The 20,336-nt window shown below is 41.5% G+C and overlaps 1 protein-coding gene across 1 annotated transcript; it reads right to left on the reverse strand.

The window, feature by feature from the left end:
* Positions 1–235: 235 nt before the first annotated feature.
* On the reverse strand, positions 236–17,817 carry LOC121856957. Its single transcript, XM_042352747.1, has 2 exons — positions 15,710–17,817; positions 236–297 (listed from the first exon to the last, which is right to left on the reverse strand). The coding sequence occupies exons 1-2, from the start codon at positions 17,199–17,201 to the stop codon at positions 236–238; spliced, it is 1,554 nt and encodes a 517-aa protein (XP_042208681.1). The 5' UTR covers positions 17,202–17,817.
* Positions 17,818–20,336: the final 2,519 nt, after the last annotated feature.

Genomic DNA, 20,336 nt, shown 5'->3' on the forward strand with positions numbered 1-20,336 from the left:
ATATAACAGAGAGTTATACACCACACTGTCTGCTGAAGCGATGTGTTTATTGGTCCATTTTGTTGAGTAATTATATAGTAGTGGTGTGTACTCGTACTCAACGAAGTCCTGCCCAACACCTGAGGCTGTTGTCAACACCAGGGTCACCACCACTACAGTCAACACCACCTTCACTGTCATGTCTGTAACGGTACTGAAACGATCACACGAATAAAAAACACTCACTGAAGAAGATTCAGATCTCAACCTCACCGAATATTACATCACTCTTCCCAAGAGTCTTCTCGTCGTCAAAGACTAAGACGAGAATGACACACCAAGTGGGGCGTAGGAAAATAGTATACACAGGAGCTGTCTCCTCACACACACCAGTTGCCTTCGGTAACTACATTCCCGACAAATACCGCCCCGCAAAATAGCCAAACTCGTCAAATGGATTTTTTTCTTATAATAAACAAATTCACGCCTAGGTGGCTCTTGGGCCGTCCATCCTCGGTACTGAGGGACAACCATTACTATTATTATTATTATTATTATTATTATTTTCGAAAATTTTTGGAAAATTTTGGAAAATTTTTGGAAAATTTTTGAAAATTTTTGGAAAAATTTTTGAAAATTTTTGAAAATTTCAAAATTTCGAAAATTTTGGAAAAAATCCTTTTAAAATTTTCGAAAATTCTGGAAAATTTACGAAAATTTTTGAAAATTTTGGAAAATTTTGGATGGAAAATTTTGAAAATTTGAAAAGTACAAAAATTTTTTAATTTTCAAAAATTTTAAAATTCTAATCAAAATTTTCAAAATTTTCAAAAATTCAAAATTTTCCAAAAATTTTCCAAAATTTTCAAAATTTTCAAAATTTTCCAAAATTTTCCAAAATTCAAAAAATTTTCCAAAATTTTTCAAATTTTCAAAATTTTCCAAAATTTTCAAAATTTCCAAATTTTCAAGGTTTTCAAAATTTCCAAAATTTTCGAAATTTTCAAAATTTGAAAATTTTGGAAAATTTTGGAAAATTTGAAAGAGTTCAGAAGAATCAGAAAATTTGGAAAATTGAAAAAGAAAATTTTGAAAATTTGGAAAATTTGAAAAAATTCTCAATTTGGAAAAATTTTTGAAAATTTTCAAAATTTTTCAAAATTTTCCAAAATTTTCAAATTTTCGAAATTCTCAAAAATTTTCAAAAATTTTCAAGAATTGAAATTTTCAAAATTTGAAATTTTTCCAAAATTTTCAAAATTTTCAAAATTTTCGAAATTTTCAAAAATTTTCAAAATTTTCAAAGTTTTCAAAATTTTCCAAAATTTTTCAAATTTTCAAAATTTTTAAATTTTCAAAATTTTCGAAATTTTTGAAATTTTTGAAATTTTGGAAGATTTGGAAAATTTTCGAGTACAGATTTTGGAAAATTTTGAAAATTTTCGAAATTTTGGAAATTTTTGAGATTACTCGAAAATTTTGAAAATTTTCGAAATTTTCAAAAATTTTAATTTTAAAGATTTTCAAAATTACTAAAATTCAAAAATTTCTCAAAATTATTTCCAATTTTCCAAAATTTTCAAAAGTTTTCAAGTTTTAAAAATTTTCAAAAAATTTCGAAATTTTTGGAAAATTTTGGAAATTTTGGAAATTGGAAAATTTTGGAAAATTTCTGAAAATTTTTGAAAATTTTGGAAAATTTTTGAAAATTTTGGAAAATTTTGGAAAATTTTGATGAAAATTTTCAAAATTTTCAAAAATTTTTCAAAAATTTTCCAAAATTTTCCATTTTCCAAAATTCAATTTCCAAAATTCTCAAAAATTTTCCAAAATTTTCCAAAATTTTCAAAAATTTTCCAAAAATTTTTTTCATTAGCCCAATAAAGCACGCGGACTTCTACATACAATCAACATATAAATAATTGTTGTCTTGTTCTTATTTATATTTATAAATAATAATACAGTATTTACATATATAGTTATTATAATTGCGTTTAGTATTGTACTAGATAAATCGTGCAGTTAGGGTGTAACAATAATTGCTCTTGTATTTACCTTTCTTCTATTATTTTCTTATTTCTTTACTTTTACTCTAATTTCTATTTATTTACTTTCTTTTACTCCACTATTCTCTAATTCTCTTTTCTTCTATTCTTTATCTTTCTCTTTGCTATTTTTACTCGTAAGATGGAGGAGGTTAGGGTGGAGCCTAACTTAACACCCCTTAATACCAAACATTAACCTGGCCTTAACCTAACTTAACCTAACCTAACCTAAAATTAACACTTAACCTAACCTAATCTAATTCAACGAGACCTTAACCTTACCTTACTTTAACCTTAACCTGACCCTACCTTAACCTTACCTTAACCTTAACAACTTCTTAAACCTTGCCATAAACATAACCTAACCTAACCTCGGCTTATTTAAGTTATGTGAAAAACGTGTAGTGGTTCCTCCCCTACAACTGCCGTGTCCCTGACCAGCCGACCCCGCAAATTCCCCAGAGTACGCCTCGTGGTCAAGGTCGGTAACCAGCGCCGCCGAACAAAGCGGAGTCCATCAAGCCACGCCTACCCCCTATATAAGACCTCACGTGGCCTGACCTAGCTCTTTCTACCTGCAGCAACACCTCCTCCGCTCCTGCCTGGCGGCTCCCGCTCCCGCCGGCGACTATCCGCCCTACAAGCTGAGTGTTCTCCTCTGAGCACCCTCACCAACCACTCTCTACATCACGTTTGGACTCACGCTGCCACCCCCCAGCACCAAGCTGCATTGTACATCCAATACAATAGGTATACAGAGAGCACATTGTGAGTTTCCTTTCTCCATCCCATCCTGAGTGTGAACCAACATCTCATAACCCCACAAACACCTCGGCGGCCTGTGACTTTTTCCTGTTTACAATGTTTTAGTTTGTGTAGAGGCCATCCAGGCATACAATTAAGAATATACTGTATATATAGACAAAGCAAGGGTATTCATTATACATAGCTGGTGCACAGGTTTACAAACAATGGTAAACAGAAAGACAATAATTCGACGAAGGATAACCTAACAAAAGACATCTGATGTTCTCATAACCTCATAAAACAGTTCCACGTAAACGATTCGGGGTGGCTGATCAAATGAAAATAACAAGGTGTAAAGAAACGCACAGAAAACAAAAGAGGAAAATGTTGGATGGTAACAAGCTGGTGTTTACCTTATCCAGTGGAGGAAGGGAGAGCATGTTTACATTTCTCCGAATTCCCATAAAACGCTGGTATATTTTTCTTTAATTATACCTTATAAACTGCAGTTCCATTATCGAGACAAGACCTTGATGAAGATATAAGTTATATCCGTATGTAGTAATGGTGATATAACGAGGAATTTTTTCTCTCTTTTTTGGGGGGTGGAGGGGGAGGATATATTAATGAGAATGTTTATAGGTGAACTGACTGGTGGCTGCGGGTATACAAAGGGCTTCACTCACTAGCGCCGCCGATTCTTCTTTATCCCTTCCTCCTCCTCCTCCTCCTGTTTGTTCTTCTTCCCGTGGACAACAACCCATGTGAGCCCCCAAAACACATTCATTGTTTTTAATAATAATAATAATATTAATAATGGAAGAAAAAAGAAAGAAAACAGAACAGCAACAAAACACCCAAGAAGAAGAAGAACCTTCTCACTAACATCTGAACATTTTACAGTATACAATAACAGGGATAAGTAAAGGTCAAGAAAACTGCTTACATGAAAATATACAAAGTAAACTAAGTCAGTAAATAAGTTAATTGCCACGACCGCCGCTATAGTAATACACACACACACACGCACGCACACAGACACACACACAAACACAAACCAACATCAGTCAATGGTATGGTAAGCTTAAAGAACTCTGTGGACTAAACAATAAGACACACCCTCTCCCCTTCCTTAGCTATCTCACTAATGTTGACGCAGCTGAGCACTCAAATAACCATTTCGTTACTATATGCCAGACGCTTCCCCGTCTTGACACAACCAGTCTCCCTGCTTACCTACCAGCCCCCCTTCCCACTGACTTAGTAGAAGAATTTGAAGTAGCAAAACGTCTGGACAAACTGAAGTTAAAACGCTCCACCCCTCTGTTCCATCATCAATGCTTCCCTCAGTCAAGCCAGATGCCCAGCTGACTGGAAGACTTCATATGTGTCACCTGTGCCCAAGTCAACCACCCAAATCCTTAAATCAGGAGCCGTAGATCCTCAGCAATTTGGTAATATGAAAACTTCCTCCACCACTCACTGTCTTGTCAGCTTTCTCGACTCCATATACCGCTATCTGAGGCATTCGACCTAGTCGACCACAATTTAATCATCAACAAAGCTATTGACCTCGGGTTTCGAAGACGTCTTACACTATGGCTTACAGACTTCCTCAGCGACCGACGCCAAGCTGTACGCTTCCGAAGGGCTGTCTCCACCTTTCAGTCACTCACCTGTGGCGTCCCCAAAGCACCAAGATGGGAACACTATGCTTCCTTATGCTTATCAATGATGCCCTAAGAGAAACCCCTGCTCGCTGGAAATATGTTGACGACTCCACCATTGGGATCAGCGTCAACAATTCTGCTCCCGACTATACCGCCCTTCAGGATTTATTGAAGAGTCTCCAAAATTGGGCCACCAACAACCACGTCACCATCAACCATACTAAGACAATGGTTATGCACATCAACCTCTCCTCCGACGTTGTCCCACCCCCTTCCATTACTTTAAGTCCCAACACACTCCAGGTTGTAGATTCCACTAAGCTCCTCGGCGTCACCATAGACAACAAACTAAATTGGAAACCACAGTCTTCTAGCTCCTCAGTGTTTACTCAACATTCATACTTCCCAAGCTCACATATGCCTCCCCTACCTGGTCTTCCTTCCTAAATGCCACACAACGTAAACACCTAGAAAAGGTGCAAAGAGGGCATGCAAGATTATTCTCTCCTTCCCTACTCCACATATCAAGAAGCGCTCAACACACTGGCCCTCTCAGCTCTCACTGACCATCACCACGACCTCATCTGCAAATTTGGTGAGAAGCTTCTGCACCATCCTCGACACCAGCTCCTACTACCACCCGAGATCCCTCGCCCGAGAATTGTTGATCGACACCACAACCGCATCCAGCCCTTACGAGCACGAACAGATCGTTATAAGAACAGCCCAGTCCCAACCATTGTAAAAATTATCAATAATTTGTAATCAACCAGTGTATTCACTCCCAGTCAATCTTACTTTTTGCACTGTCACTATGTTGAAATGCCCTGTAGTTTGAGCTTCTCCCCACCTAGTTATTATATATCATATTTGTATAACTTATGTTACTTGTATATCATTTGTAAATCAAGAGACCCATTCCCAATTATGTAACTGTATATTTTCAGTCTTCCGGCTTCCATGCTCTTTCAATAAGCCGTTAATTATTATTATTATTATTATTATTATTATTATTATTATTATTATTATTATTACACACACACACACACACACACACACTATTAATACTACTTTGCTGTCACTCGGAATCGAGTATGACGATCATCCAGCTATGATACAATGATATGAGTTATTACGGATGTCACTACTGTATAGGTCAGTGAGTTTTGAGTTGATTAAAGAGCCCGATACGGGACTCGCAGTGTCGTCCACATTCGTTGCACATGTGGAGGGCTCCATCTTCTGTGGGAGGGGCGGTGACAGCTTATCTGCCTCGGTTTGCAGTCGGTCTAACTCGAAAGTATTGACACTTCTCGTGTGGTGCTCCTCCAAGCATTACGGTGTGGTGTAATCATCTCCCATGTGAGGGGGTAGATCCGGCACTTTTTCAGGTTTATCTTAAGACTATCCTTATACCTTTTCCATTGCCCGCCAGCATTACGTTTACCATTCGTTAGGTGACTCTAAAGTAGCTGCTTTGGCAGTCTACTGGCATCAATGCGGGTAACATAGCCAGTCCAATGTAGTTGCTCATGGATAATTGTAACCTTGATGCTCCTACAGTTGGTGTCAGCCTAGAATACTGGCATTTGTTCTCTTGTCTTCCCAGCGAACTCGGAGGTTGGAATGTATACTACGTTGGTGAAAGTTTTCAAGTGCCTTGAAGTGCCTCCTGTATGTGACCCATGCCTCGCTGCCATACAGCAGGCTGGGGAGGACCACTGCTTGATATACATGCAACTTTGTAGATAATTTCAGCACTCTACAACTGAAGACACAGGTATGGAGTCTGCCAAGGAATTGAGATGCATATCTGATCCGATGTTGAATCTCTTCATCGATGTCTGTGGTGGTATTTGGGAGCCGAGATACTAAAAGTGGGTGACATTAGAGAGGGTAGTACTGTTAAGTTGGATGGATGGTGGAGGTGTGGCTGAACCAGGGGCTGGCTGAAAGAGAATCTGAGTCTTACATGCATTCACCTCAAGGCCAAAGTGTGCATACGCGTCTGCGTAGGTGTTCAAGATCTCCTGTAGGAAACGTTGAGTGTGAGCGACGAGGGTGAGGTCGTCTAAGTAGTGAAGTTCAGTAATGGAAGCTGCCGACACCTTTGTTCCTTCCTGCAGTTGTCTTATGTTGAAAAGACCCTTCATCCGGTACTGGATGTCCACCCCACCGGCTAAATTGCCACTGGTACGAGTAAGGAAGGCAGCCAAGAAAATGGAAAAGGGAGTTGGTGCCAGTTCATACCCTTGTTTAACCCCCGTTTGGATGAGGAAGAACTCAGGCTGGGTGCCATTGTGCAGGGCACTGCCATTCCTGCCATCGTGGAGGTGCTTCACAATGGCAATGAATTTTAGTGGGCAGCAAAAATGACTGATGGTCCGCCAGAGAACTCCCCTGTTGACTGAGTCGAAGGCCTTAGTAAGGTCACTGAAGGCCATGTACAAGTTACGACACTGTTCTCTGCACCTTTTCTGTATATGGCGGGCAGCAAAGATCATCTCAGTGGTACCACATTGAGACTCTGGGAGCAAGTTTTCCATATATTATCCAGGAGTGAGTGGAGATGGCTGGTAAGCAGAGGTCCGCCTGCTTTATACACCTCAGCTGGGATTCCATCAGGTCCCATGGCTTTGTCATATTTCCTCTGGTTGATGGCAGTAGCTACCTCATCAAGGGATGGAGGATAGCTGATAGTCTTCTCTGGGTGCTGAGGGACCTGCTGGGAAGTCAGGATATCCACATCGGTGTTTCAGTTGAGCAGCGAATGATAGTGCTCTTTCCAGCACTGATGCATGCCTTCTTCATCTTTAATCAGGAAGTTACCGTCGGATGAGCAGAGGTCACGCCATGAGTGGTAGACCATATATTGTTTTAGTGGAATTGACAAATTCAGGCATCTTGTGTTGATCTGCACATTATTGCATTTCACACACTTTATTTTTCCACCAGTAGTTCATTAGTTTGCGAAGTTTGCACTGGACTGCCACTTTCTCCTCGTGGAAGGTATCAGCTTTGGTCCGAGACTTAGGGTTGTTCTGCTAGTCATAGAGCAGTACGTTTACTATTAACGAATACTTAGATTTCCAGATCGTTTTCATCAAACCAATCCTGGTGATTTCTTTTGATCAGGTCGAGTGTCACATTACAGGTTTGTGCAGTGACAGCTTTGATGGGACCCCAATCGGCACAGTGATTGTGGTTGTTTGGTGTTGGGTTGTTTATCAGCCCATCGTTGAGATGCTCTCTGAAGGCATGTGCTACCGCTGGATCCTCCAGTCACTTGGTGTTGCCTTCGCCGTTTTGGGGCGAGGTGAAGGGAGAGTTTGGCTCTGACGAGCTGATGATGTGCATCACAGTGGTCTGAGCCACGCATGACTCAGGTGATGAGGACATCTCGGTGATCTCTTTCTCTGACAATGATGTAGTCAATGAGATGCCAATGTTTGGATCTTGGGAGTTGGCAAGAATCCTTGAACTTGTCGGCCTGTCTAAACAAGGTATTGGTGACAGTGAGGTTGTGTTCAACACACTAGATGAGGAGGAGTTGGCCGTTGGGATTACACTTGCCTAATCCATATCTCCCTATGGTTCCCTGCCATATGTCAGCATGTCTGCCAACTCTGGCATTGAAGTCAGCTAGGAGTACGACCTTATCTTCTCTGGTGATAGAGACTAGCACTCTGACAAGGTCGGCGTAAAAGGCCAGTGTTGGGACGTATGCACTGATGAAGAAGGAATGACGTGAGTGATTCAGTGGGACTTGTCGCGTCACAAGGAACTCGTTGATCCCAACAGTCATTTCAGTTAGCCTATGTAGAATGGATTAACGAATGGCAAAGCCAACTCCAGATATGAGGTTTCTCTCCGCAGCAGGCTTACCCTTCCAGAAGAGGGTATAGCCGGACCCCCGTTCTGTGAGTCGACCCTCGTCTGGAAGCTGGGACTCACTTTTGGCTGTTATGTCGATGGGTTACCGCACCACGTGAGATCCTTCTGCCAACACCTCTGGGTGGGTTACAGCACCACGTGAGGTCCTTCTGTCAACACCTATGGATGAGATACAGCACCACGTGAGGCCCTTCCCTCAACACCTATGGACGAGTTACAATATCACGTGAGATCCTCCTGTCAACACCTGTGGATGGGTTACAGCACCACGTGCGGTCCTTCATATCAACACCTATGAATGCGTTACTGCACGTGAGGTCCTTCATGTCAACACCTATGGACGAGTTACTGTTACTGCACCACGTGACCTACGTGACCTCACACAGTAGGGCAAGAGACCAGCCTCTGCCATCAACTGTAAACTATAATTTGTATGTTCATTTCATGTTTTTTCTCCTTTCAGTAACGAAAGCTTTTGCTAAACAACGCTCCCCCATGTTCTTGTGTGTAATAAGTCATTTCTGCCTAATGTATATTTTTCAGCTTTTGGTTGCTGAATTTGTTCAATAAACTGTTTATTATTATTATTATTATTATTATTATTATTTTACTGAATTGTCATCTAATCATTACAGTACAGTACCACTACTGTAGGTCCCATGGGAATGGTGGCCCAATAGGTAGTGTGGACGCAGCACACTGAGTACTCAGCTTTCAGTACACAAGAGGGGCAGTGTGGCCGGCACTGGAGCCAACCACATTCTTTCTCAAAATGAAAAGTTAGATATTGTACCTATATACAGCTGGGTTAAATATAAGCTCCGAGTGTGTGACCCAGCAACCCTTAAAACAGGAGGTGAGTGTTGTACCCACTCAGTTACAAACCTTTATCAGTGCCATTACATTGTCATAAAAACAGTCAGAGTGACTTCTGTTATAATAAAGACTCACGAGTAGAGTCGAGCACAACAGTGACCCGGGGGACACTGGGGCTCCCCGACCTTCACACTACCAAATTCATTGGTTTTGACGACAACAACGCCCCCTGTCTCAGGGTCCTGCACCACCACACTGGTTGTAGTGTCTGTACACTGTGACCCATCCCACACTTGGTCCCCCAAACACCAACATTTTTGCAGCGTTGCATTATATAACAGAGAGTTATACACCACACTGTCTGCTGAAGCGATGTGTTTATTGGTTCTTTTTGTTGAGTAGTTATAAAGTAGTGGTGTGTACTCGTACTCAACGAAGTCCTTGGCCCCAACACCTGAGGCTGTTGTCAACACCAGGGTCACCACCACTACAGTCAAGACCACCTTCACTGTCATGTCTGTGTTGCTGCTCACTTCCTTAACCACAAGTGAGGCTTAATGATAAAACTCAGACATTGAATCAATCACTAAAGTAAGTAGCAATATGTGAAGAATCCCTTAACAAAGTTTACACACAACAAGACGTCACGTGACGGTCTCAGCGCAGCACAACTGTCTCACTCAACACTCACTCTCACGATCTTCAACGTAAGTTTCACAGAAAGTTAAACATTACAATACGAATGTCAATCTCAGGTCGGCTACAGAAATATGAAGCAGACAGACGCGAGAGTCACAGGAGGAGGTGTGGACGTCTTAAACACACAACCGGCGAGACACAGGAAGGTGTACAAAGGAGCGCTGCGCAACACACATTCTCACACCACCCAAATTGTGTATACTGAGAGAGGCGCCTCACCCGCTAGACTATACTCAACCTACCTGCCTTCCTTGTGCCCTTCTTAACGCCAGAGATAACAAGACAACACGTTAAGTTATCAGAGGGAGGGGGGGTTGGAGGGGATGAAAGTGGTGTGTGGCTAGCTGTTGTGGAGGTAGATTCGAATACACAAACCTTACTCTGTTATCACTCGGAATCGAGTATTACGACCATCCAGCTTTGAGGTGACTTGAGAAGCCGATACGGGACCGGCAAGACTATAAACAGATGTTGCACATGTTGCACATCTAGTGCAGGAGGGGCGGAGGCAGTGTCTTTCCGGTGCTGGTGCTTATCTGCCTCAGCATGCAGTCGGGCTAATTTGAAACAATTGGCACCTTCTCGTGTGGTGCTCCTTCAAGCGTTACGGTGTGGAGTGATCGTCTCCCAGGTAAGGGGGTCGATTTGGCACTTTTTCAGATTTGCCTTAAATACTATCCTCATAAATTTTCCATTACACACCAGCGTTATATTTACCATTCATTAGGTGACTGTAAAGTAGCTGCTTTGGCAGTCTACTGTCATCCATGTGGGTAACATGGCCAGTCCAACATAGTTGTTCATGGATAATGGTAGCCTCGATGCTCCTACAGTTGGTGTCAACGAGAATACTGTTATTTGTTCTTTTATCTTTCCAGCAAACTCAGAGGATGAAATGTAGACTACGTTGGTGAAAGTTTTTAAGTGCCTTGAGGTGCCTCCTGTATGTGAAACATGTCTTGCTGCTATACAGAAGGGTGGGGAGAACCACTGATCGATATACCTGTACCGTACGTGCAACTTTGTAGATAATTTCACCTTCCTACAGCTGAAGACATGGGTACGGAGTTCTACCAAAGGCTTGAAATGCACATCTCAATGGGCGCGATTATGATATGGTATACCTCGACTTTAGTAAAGCCTTCGACAGAGTCCCCCACGAATTGGAGGGCTTACCTGTAGAATGAATCGAAGGCCTTAGTAAGGCCGATGAAGGCCATGTACAAGTTACAATGCTGTTCTCTGCACTTTTCCTGTATCTGGCGGGCAGCAAAGATCATGTCAGTGGTGCCACGTGATGGTCTAAAGCTAGATTGAGATTCTGGGATGAAGTTTTCCGCCTCAGGAAGAAGTCTGTTTAGAAGGATTCAGGCGATAATCTTGGCTCATAATGAAGTGAGTATGAGTGAGGCCCATAATGATGTGAGAATGAGTGAGGCCCATAATAATGTGAGTATGAGTGAGGTCCATAATGATGTGAGTGTGAGTGAGGAGAGTGAGACCCAGGATACAAGGGGTGACTTGAGGGTGAGTGAGGAGAGTGAGACCGATAATGATGGAAGTATGAATGGGGAGAATGAGGCCCAGACTGCCAGCGTGGTCACTACAATAACCCCAGGTCTGAAAACTGTCTACTGTATGACCCTGTCCTTCTTCCATCATTCCCGGAGGAGGAACTCGTGGAACTAATGAGGGAATCTGTGTATAGAAATCCTATTGGAACATAGGCTGCACAACGCATTCTCAAGAATTCCAAGGACAATGCACATGGAAGAGAAAACTTATTGGTCAGGTTGATCTATGAAACTAACTCACAATTCTTACAACTCAGATCAAGATGGCAGAAGTAACACGAATGCTTAGGTTTATATCAGGGAACATCCGGAGTGTTAACCGCAGAATTAATGACCTACAATGGTATGTGCAAGTTTATAACATTGATGTAATTGGTTTACAAGAACCTTACACGTCCAGCACCCAGAAGGTGCACCCAGGATAGCAGGGTTTATAGCATACAATAGTGGAGCAGGAAGTAGCCTGCTCACTTATGAATAAACCCTGTATTGGGTAGAAAAAGAGTCGGGCTTCCTGTTGAGAAAAGAATCTGATTTGGGCGCCATTGGTTGATTTGTCACTATCAATAAGAGCGCCTCAATTATACCACCTGGGTTAAGTCAAGGAGAAAGGGGGGCAGCGCTAAACCACCTCTGTGAACACATGACCCCATCCCCATCAAAGAAGGAGAGAAGGTAGAACAGCTTGCCAACACTTATAAGCAAAATAAAACGAGCGATAACCTCTTGGCATTCTTCAAAGCTAACTGAGAATTTCGTGAACAACTATTGGGAACAATTCTTACAGGGGATTAATAGAACAACCACTCTAGTAGAAGTGTGGAACAAAATTAGAGCCATTACCAAGTCACCCACCCCAGTCCAACATCATCACAGCCTGCAGAATATGCTGACATGTTATTAGACCAATGGTCTAGTGTGTCACGAATCACTTCCCTGCCTCCTGACATACAACAATATCTTAACACCTCACACATTAATAGGGGTTTCAATATTGAAATAGCCTGTTCCTCACCAGACCTTACCGACCAGTTTCCTATAACGCACCACGAACTAACAACAGCACTAATGAAAGGTGAGTCATCCTCCCCTGGTGAGGATGGCATAACCTATAACACCCTGAGATTGTTAAATGAAATCCCTAACCATCCACTGCTTGAAATGTATCAAATGAGCCTCACACAGGATATTCTACCTAAGACATGGACTCAAGGAAACATAGTACCAATCCCTAAAGCTAACTTTCCAAACTTCAGGCCCACTTCACTCATAGCCTGTATGTGCAAAGTCCTTGAAAGAGTTGTTCTCAACAGCCTCATGTTTCATGTCAAAGGCAAACTGGCCCCTAATCTGTATGGGTTCATGCCCGGGCGCAGCACACAGACATGCTTTGCAGAATATCTTGTTCACTCAAAGGATAAGACACAAACAGCCTTCATAGACCTTAAATCAGCCTTTGATGTAGTTAATAGAGACATTATACTTGAGCAACTAGCTAATTTTGGCATCCAAGGTAACCTCCTGACATGGATAAAGGGTTATCTGTCCAACAGGTATGCCAGTGTTCTGTTTAGGGGTGTCAAAAGTACCAGAATGAGAGCATTTGAGCTTGGCACGCCTCAGGGAGGAGTGTTAAGTCCTATGCTCTTTAGTATACTGATGCATAAGCTCATTGCTCTTATAAATATCTTGGAATTAATGTGAATGATGCGAACTTCGTCAGCAACCTTCGTGCCAAACTATTGCAGCGCATTAAACCTCTCAGAACCCTTGTTGGTAAGGGCAATGTAATTAACATCATCTATGCTCGTAATTTCTATCTTCGCTTCATTCGATCTGTAGTTCATTATCATGCCCTCCATCTCGTAACTGTTCCCACTAAACAACTGAACAGCCTTGAGGTGGTACAAAATGAAGCCATGCGCATCATTCTAGGATGCCCAAAATCATCCAGAATTGTAAACATGAGGAAAGAGCTCGGGCTGCCCTCTCTGTCCGAGAGGATAGCTCTGCTTAATACCATGTTTTGTATCAAACTTTTGAAGAATAATGGTCCCCAAACTACAGCTCAAACTGAGTCCCGACTGTCTCGCTAACCTTCCACAAAAGTGTTGCAGATCTCTTGAAACTGAATGTCCCAATCATCCCAGACGAACCCATTTATGCTATTTTCCTTGGTTGGTTATATCAGTTCCTATTAATTACACTCCTGTTGGTATTAATAAAATGTTAAACACCGATGTGGTGAGATGTATTACACTAGAAACTATTTACAGTCACATAGAGAGTATTAAATCAAGTGAATGTTATGCTTTTACTGATGGTTCTGTGCGGACAAACACAAGTAGAAAAGGTTGTGCATGTGTAATATTTAAAGAAAAGGAAATAATAGTGTCAAACATGCAAAAGCTGAACAACTGGGCCAGCACAACACAAACTGAACTAATGGTAATCTACTTAGCTACAGACTACCTTATTACCTTAAAGAAAATGAAGGTGGGGTGATAGTCTGTGACTCTCAAAGTGCTTTGAAATCAATGAACAGTCCGTCAGGTTCAATATCAAAAGTTGTCTGTGATATTAAAAGAAATGTGTAGGGATCCCCTCGTATTCCTAGAGACACTGGGTTTGGTTTTGGGTATATATTTATCCATCAAATGGGTCACTTTACTGGTTATGATATTCAGCGTAGTGTCTGCGTTCTTGTGCCTTAATGAGTCAGGCCAGTGGATACCCTCCTCTCTTCCCTCATCCCGTTGTAATTTCCCTTGTAATATTTGCACCTTGGCCTGGCCTTATCTTGAACTAGGTAACAGTTAAATCTGAATGACAACACTTTATGGTGACTGGTGCCAACTGAGGCAAGGTGTTCCAGTTTGGCCACCATACCCTCCTCGTCTAGTGGCTTGGGTGTTTGCTCCCCTCTGTAATGTGTCGGGTCTCTAACATGTTGGAACAGAAAATTATCTCTCAGAATTTCTACAAAAAGAGTAGTAGGGTTTTTCAAGCCATTTGGGATGAACTCGTTTCTCCAGTCGATGTCCCCCATGATAAGGAGGTGGCTTGGGTTGAGCATAGCTGCATTGTCTATTAAGGCTCTTAAGTTCCTTTGATTTAGTGGGCCACAGTTTGGGGAGCTGTAGATACACCCGACAATAAGTAAGTCCCCTCCCTTTAATTTAATTTTACACCACTTGGACTCTTCAAAAACATCCTCTCCCAGTACCCTTGCCTGGCTGGCTCTAAGGTCGAAATGTGCCATTGCATGAGGAGAAATGACATTTAGATGCATTTTTTATATACTACAACAATATTCTATACCATATTAATTGTGTTGATATGCATGTAATGATCAGAGATGATGCTTCTCCTGTCACGTAAGTAATACAGTATTTGGTAAAAAGGTAGTAAATTCGGTTATTTTACAAAAATACAGCTGGCCATTGGAATGGCAGCCCATTAGGTAGAGTGGACACAGCACTGTGGCAAAGAGGATAAAAGTAAAACAGTAAAATAGTAACACTCAGTACACAAGGAGGCAGTGTGGTTGGCACTACAGCCGACCAGTTTCACTTACCAAACTGTAAAATTAGATATTGCACCTATATACAGCTGGGTTAAATATAAGCTCCGAGTGTGTGACCCAGCAACCCTTAAACCAGGAAGTGAGTGTTGTACCCACTCAGTCACCACACCTTTAATCAGTATCATTACATTGTCTTAAAAGCAGCCAAAGCAGGCCATACAAAAATGACTACCGTACTGTTATGATAATGACTAGTTAGGGTATGGTCGAAGAGCTACTTCACACACCATTCTAACACCTATATTTAAGTCATACAGCACCCAGGTACAGAGGTGATCACTACCCCACAAAGATGGCAGCATACTGGATATGTTGTCTCAGAAAAAATGGGATATTGTCATTCAAATTAGTATAAGAGTATACTATAGGTGTATTGTCACCCTGAACATTAATACGTCCATACATAGAATGTTTATACCATGACACTAATTAACAGACAATATTAGCTCTTTCTATTGCAAAAAACTTTGGACTTGGACTGTCAAAGATTCATAAGAAAAAGTTTTCTCCATAGCTGAGGTTGAAGGAACATGTGGAAGTAATATGGACCCAGTGCTAATATGATGTTAACATTTGGTTAACATTTATGAGGTATGGATGGTCAGGTAATGCTTCCCACACCTCCAGTTGAGGGAAATGCTCCAATAAGAACATGAACCCAAAGAAATTGTAAAATCAAACTAATATTATTGGACTGACCTGTGGCTATACAGGGTGAGTGAAGCATGTTGCCGTCCACCAAGTATACGATAGGCAACAGGATGTAGGCGAGGAACAGCGCCGACACCAGGGACATGAGGCATTTGCCATGTAACTTTTTCCGTAGTTCTGGCACACTGGCATATGACACAAGGGTCACGAGGAGGAACACACATGACACCAGCATGAAACTCGGGTACACATATTTCCTGGCTATTATTGTACACGTCATCAGCTCTTCGACGTTGTCTTCGAAGCAGATCAGCCCATGAGTGGAGGCTGACCCATCTACACCAAGAAACTTTTCCACACAGTAGCGGTCAGGGGGATATGGTTTGGGGAAGCCAAAAACCTTTAAAAATCCGTTACTCAACAAGAATATTTCATCTTCTGAGTCATCAATTCCAGTTTGAAAGAAGTTCCCACAAAGTGGAAATCCATAAACAACTCTTAAATCAACATTAAGGGTCAAGTTATCAGGGTTATAAAATGAAGGTTTCCACAACTCATTGTCACTTGTGTCAGGAACACAACCAAATCCATCAATTAACTGATTTTCTGGACAACACTTGCGAACGCAGGTGGCGTCCCTACACTGTTGGTGGTGCCTGGCGACGAGGTCCTCGTAACAGAGTCTGACAAAGTAGTCATCTTTCCCTGCTTCCACACCCACGCAGTAATCTTGCCGCTGCTCTGAACCTTGTGAGTTGGGTGGCGACCACACTAAAGACGCTTCACCTGACAAGTATGTGAGATACGACCCATCAGTGTTCAGTTGTAGAATCATCAGCTCCTCAAAATCCTCACACGTCACATTATTAATATCTCCATCTCCCTCGACCAACCACTTAATAAGCACTCCGTCCACCATGACGGGTGGTGTGAAGACATGGTTGGTTGTGGCGGTGAAAGAGTTGTCGGCCCCGAGGGAGAGGCCTCGGGCACAGCATCGAGGTACCTTTGGGGGTGAGAGGCACACGTGAGCCTCCCAGGAGTTTGGTTCCCCTCCTTCATGCAGCGTGTGCTCGATACAATACTGATGATATTGATGTTGTTGCCAGTACAAGTTACCAGAGTCTAGGAGGGAGAACTGGTCCAGTGACTCACGAGTAGAGTCGAGCACAACAAATAAGTGACCCGGGGGACACTGGGGCTCCCCGACCTTCACACTACCAAATTCATTGGTTTTGACGACAACAACGCCCCTTGTCTCAGGGTCCTGCACCACCACACTGGTTGTAGTGTCTGTACACTGTGACCCATCCCACACTTGGTCCCCCAAACACCAACATTTTTGCAGCGTTGCATTATATAACAGAGAGTTATACACCACACTGTCTGCTGAAGCGATGTGTTTATTGGTTCTTTTTGTCGAGTAGTTATAAAGTAGTGGTGTGTACTCGTACTCAACGAAGTCCTTGGCCCCAACACCTGAGGCTGTTGTCAACACCAGGGTCACCACCACTACAGTCAAGACCACCTTCACTGTCATGTCTGTGGTGCTGATCACTCTTTCTTAACCAAAATGATTTTCAATAATAAATGGGAGAGTTAGACCAATAATTTAAGTAACAATAAAGAATAAGAAGAATCACTGAAACAAACGCATACAGAGTAAGACATCACAGTGGCACTCTGTACAATACACTTTCTTGGTGACTCATTTTGATAATCTGATGACAGGTCTGGTGCAGGGGTCATGTGTACCCTCAAATCCTTATCACACACATGAAGATGTATATTGTATATGGCTGCAAGACACACACTCTGGCAGGTATTGATGGCCTTGATACACAACCCTTATGGAAGGTATGAAAGTGGGTCCCAATTGTCCATTAGGGGCAATACAGATACAACACACTGTATATTAAATCTTTGGTACACAAGTCAACAGTGTGGGTGATAATGCCTTCTTTTCCCTCACACATTCACTGCTAAATGAACTGGGATTGCACTGAGTGCAAACCAGCTACCCTAAGACAGCAGGCGACTGCCCTAACACCCCAGTGGGAGGTGCATGTGGCCTCCCACATGCTCCTATAAAGGCACACAATTTGTATTCAGGATGATGCTTTACAGCCACCAAACTGTATACCGTACTACAAGGCCGAGCTACACGCACTGGTTTATAGTACTCCATCAGGCTGACTCCAACACAATCTCCATATCATGAGATAAGATAACATGTAGGGTTATCAGGCAGGGCTCCTATGTGAGGTTAGATAAGATAATTTGTGTTTAATGTACGACTATCTGAAGTGGGTCTAGGTTATGGCAGCTGACACAGAGAAATACTTTCTTTTCAGAGTGATTAAGTGAGTTAGTATCACAAAGAGTACAATTAAGAACATTGTAATCAGAACATCTACATTGTTTTTTCTAACGCATTGAATCCCATATCAAGATGAATGTCTCAAGATGAGACATATACCTATAAATTCTCAGAAACTGTTAAGTAATATTAGTGTTCCTCATTCCCAAAAACAGTTTTACTACCTCACACATTGCTTTTTCGATCAACTTTATCTAGATCCATGTTACAATTTCTGTACTTTTTTCCAAAAATATTTCACTTTTGCTCCTTAATACGGTACATACATTTGATCCATAGCTGTACATTCTCCCCCTTTACAGAACCATCTTGGCTGTACTAATAATATACGAACAGTAAGTCTTCATTTAACGTTATCCCCGACAACATTGTTTCGTTATAACGTCGCTAGTATTTAGTTACTCATGATTCGGACAACGTCCCGCCGATTCGGTATAACGTCGTCACAGACTACTTTGTATGGAGCATCACCCTCTCTCACCCAGTCAGAGCGGGAGGAGGAGCCACCTTCCGGGTCTCAGTGACTCGCCACCCTACTCCTTTCCCACCCTCCCCCTCTCCAATACCCACCACACACTCGCTCCACCTCTGCCCATCAGTGAGTACAATACAAAATGATTTAGTTTATTTATCTTTTGGGATGTATAATATATACTATTTTCTATAAAAATTCCATTGAATTATGTATGTGTAATGTATTTTATGGGGCAAAGGGAGGCTGGGGAAAGTAACTCCCGTATTTTATCTACTGTATTTCTTATGGGGAAAATTGATTCCATTAACGTTGCGGTTTTCAGGAACAGAACCACGACGTTAAGTGAGGGCTTACAGTACTCTCTTTTTGCTACAATTTTCTTATTGATGCTCCCAAATACTTTTTCTGGTATAAATATAACCTACAGACTTATGACAGCATAATTTTTACATTCCTTCTCATCACCTTTCACTTTCCAATATATAAAGGAACTACACATGTCTTCGTCATTTATTTGCTACTCCTCCCTTTGTCAGGCATACCCAATACAGGTGTTGTCATACACAGGTCTCTCTCCTTCTGCCACCTTTATTAATTTCACAGTAAATGTAATTCCATCCACTCCTCCACCTTATATATTTTCCTCTCAGATATTAATGTTTTCATTCCAACACATCCCGAACTGGATAGGCTGCCTCTCTTATCTCTTACATTCAGAAATTGCTCAAAACATTCTCCCCAACTGGATTACTCCAACATTCCCTCAATTACTTCCATTTGTTTTCTTGGTTTTCTCATCCTTTAGTGTTCAGTGTTCAAGTATCAGTGTATCGGTTGAGTCGGTAGAGAGCAAACTACAATAACCAAGAAACTGTGAAGAGTAAGTAGGAGCAGTTGTAGTGATGGTACAACAAAAACACCACCAAAATCTCAAGTGAATTCAGACCCGTTAACCCCTTCATTGCGTGGGTGCCACTTTTAATATTTTATTTAGGTAATGCCAGACAATTTTTTTCAGCAGAGAGAGGACCCCATACATATGTGGTTAATATCACCTGAAATACTAAGTTTAAATGTATCTTTGTTATTACATCTTTTTATACAGCTTATTCTAATTTTAACTGTATTCATAAATGTTTTACATAAAGAACAATTAGGATAAACACATTTCAGTGGAAAAAATATACAATTACAGTACTGTATTATTACTTTTCAACTCCAGGAACACCCTCCCTGTTATGAGGCAGCCAAACTCTACAAAAACACAGATCTTTCCTTCAGTCAGTGTCATTTGTTTCCTATGACTTACCTTCTAGAGGTAAATGAAAATGCTCTCCTTATATTATTGAGCTTTGGATTAAAATACACTATGGATTTAGATTCATATTTACAATCTTTTATAAAGTTCAGCTTTCTCATGTTATTCCCTTACAGAAATCATTATAACAACTGGAAAAAAAAATCATACACTCACAATACACATAAAACAATTAAACAACACTCACCACTTCATTACCTGATCGCGGCCTCGTGCAATCACCATGAGACATAGCTTGGTACTGCAATGCACCGGGTGACCGTTTGGAGACGCACACGTTTACAATAAAAAAATGCGTGCTACCCAGCAGCCACCTGGTGCACTACAGTACCAAGCTATGTCCCATGGTGATCACACAAGGCCACAACCATGTAACTCAACAATTATTGTCAGTATCAGTGTTGTTATTTATCATGGGTGTTTTTTTAACCTTACAATAAGAGAACATCATTAAAGTTCTTATTGTACTGTTTCGGTGACTAGGAAGTGATTTTAGCTATGT

The sequence above is a fragment of the Homarus americanus genome, unplaced genomic scaffold (assembly GCF_018991925.1).
Source record: "Homarus americanus isolate GMGI-L3 unplaced genomic scaffold, GMGI_Hamer_2.0 scaffold44060, whole genome shotgun sequence".
NCBI classification, from domain to species: Eukaryota; Metazoa; Arthropoda; class Malacostraca; order Decapoda; family Nephropidae; genus Homarus; species Homarus americanus.

Coding starts and splice junctions, on each gene's coding strand:
- LOC121856957 (XM_042352747.1), bottom strand. CDS start 17,201: ATGACAGTGAAGGTGGTCTTGACTGTAGTGGTGGTGACCCTGGTGTTG. Junction 298..15,709: donor CTCACCCTGTATAGCCACAG/GTCAGTCCAATA, acceptor TTCTCGTCTTAG/TCTTTGACGACGAGAAGACT.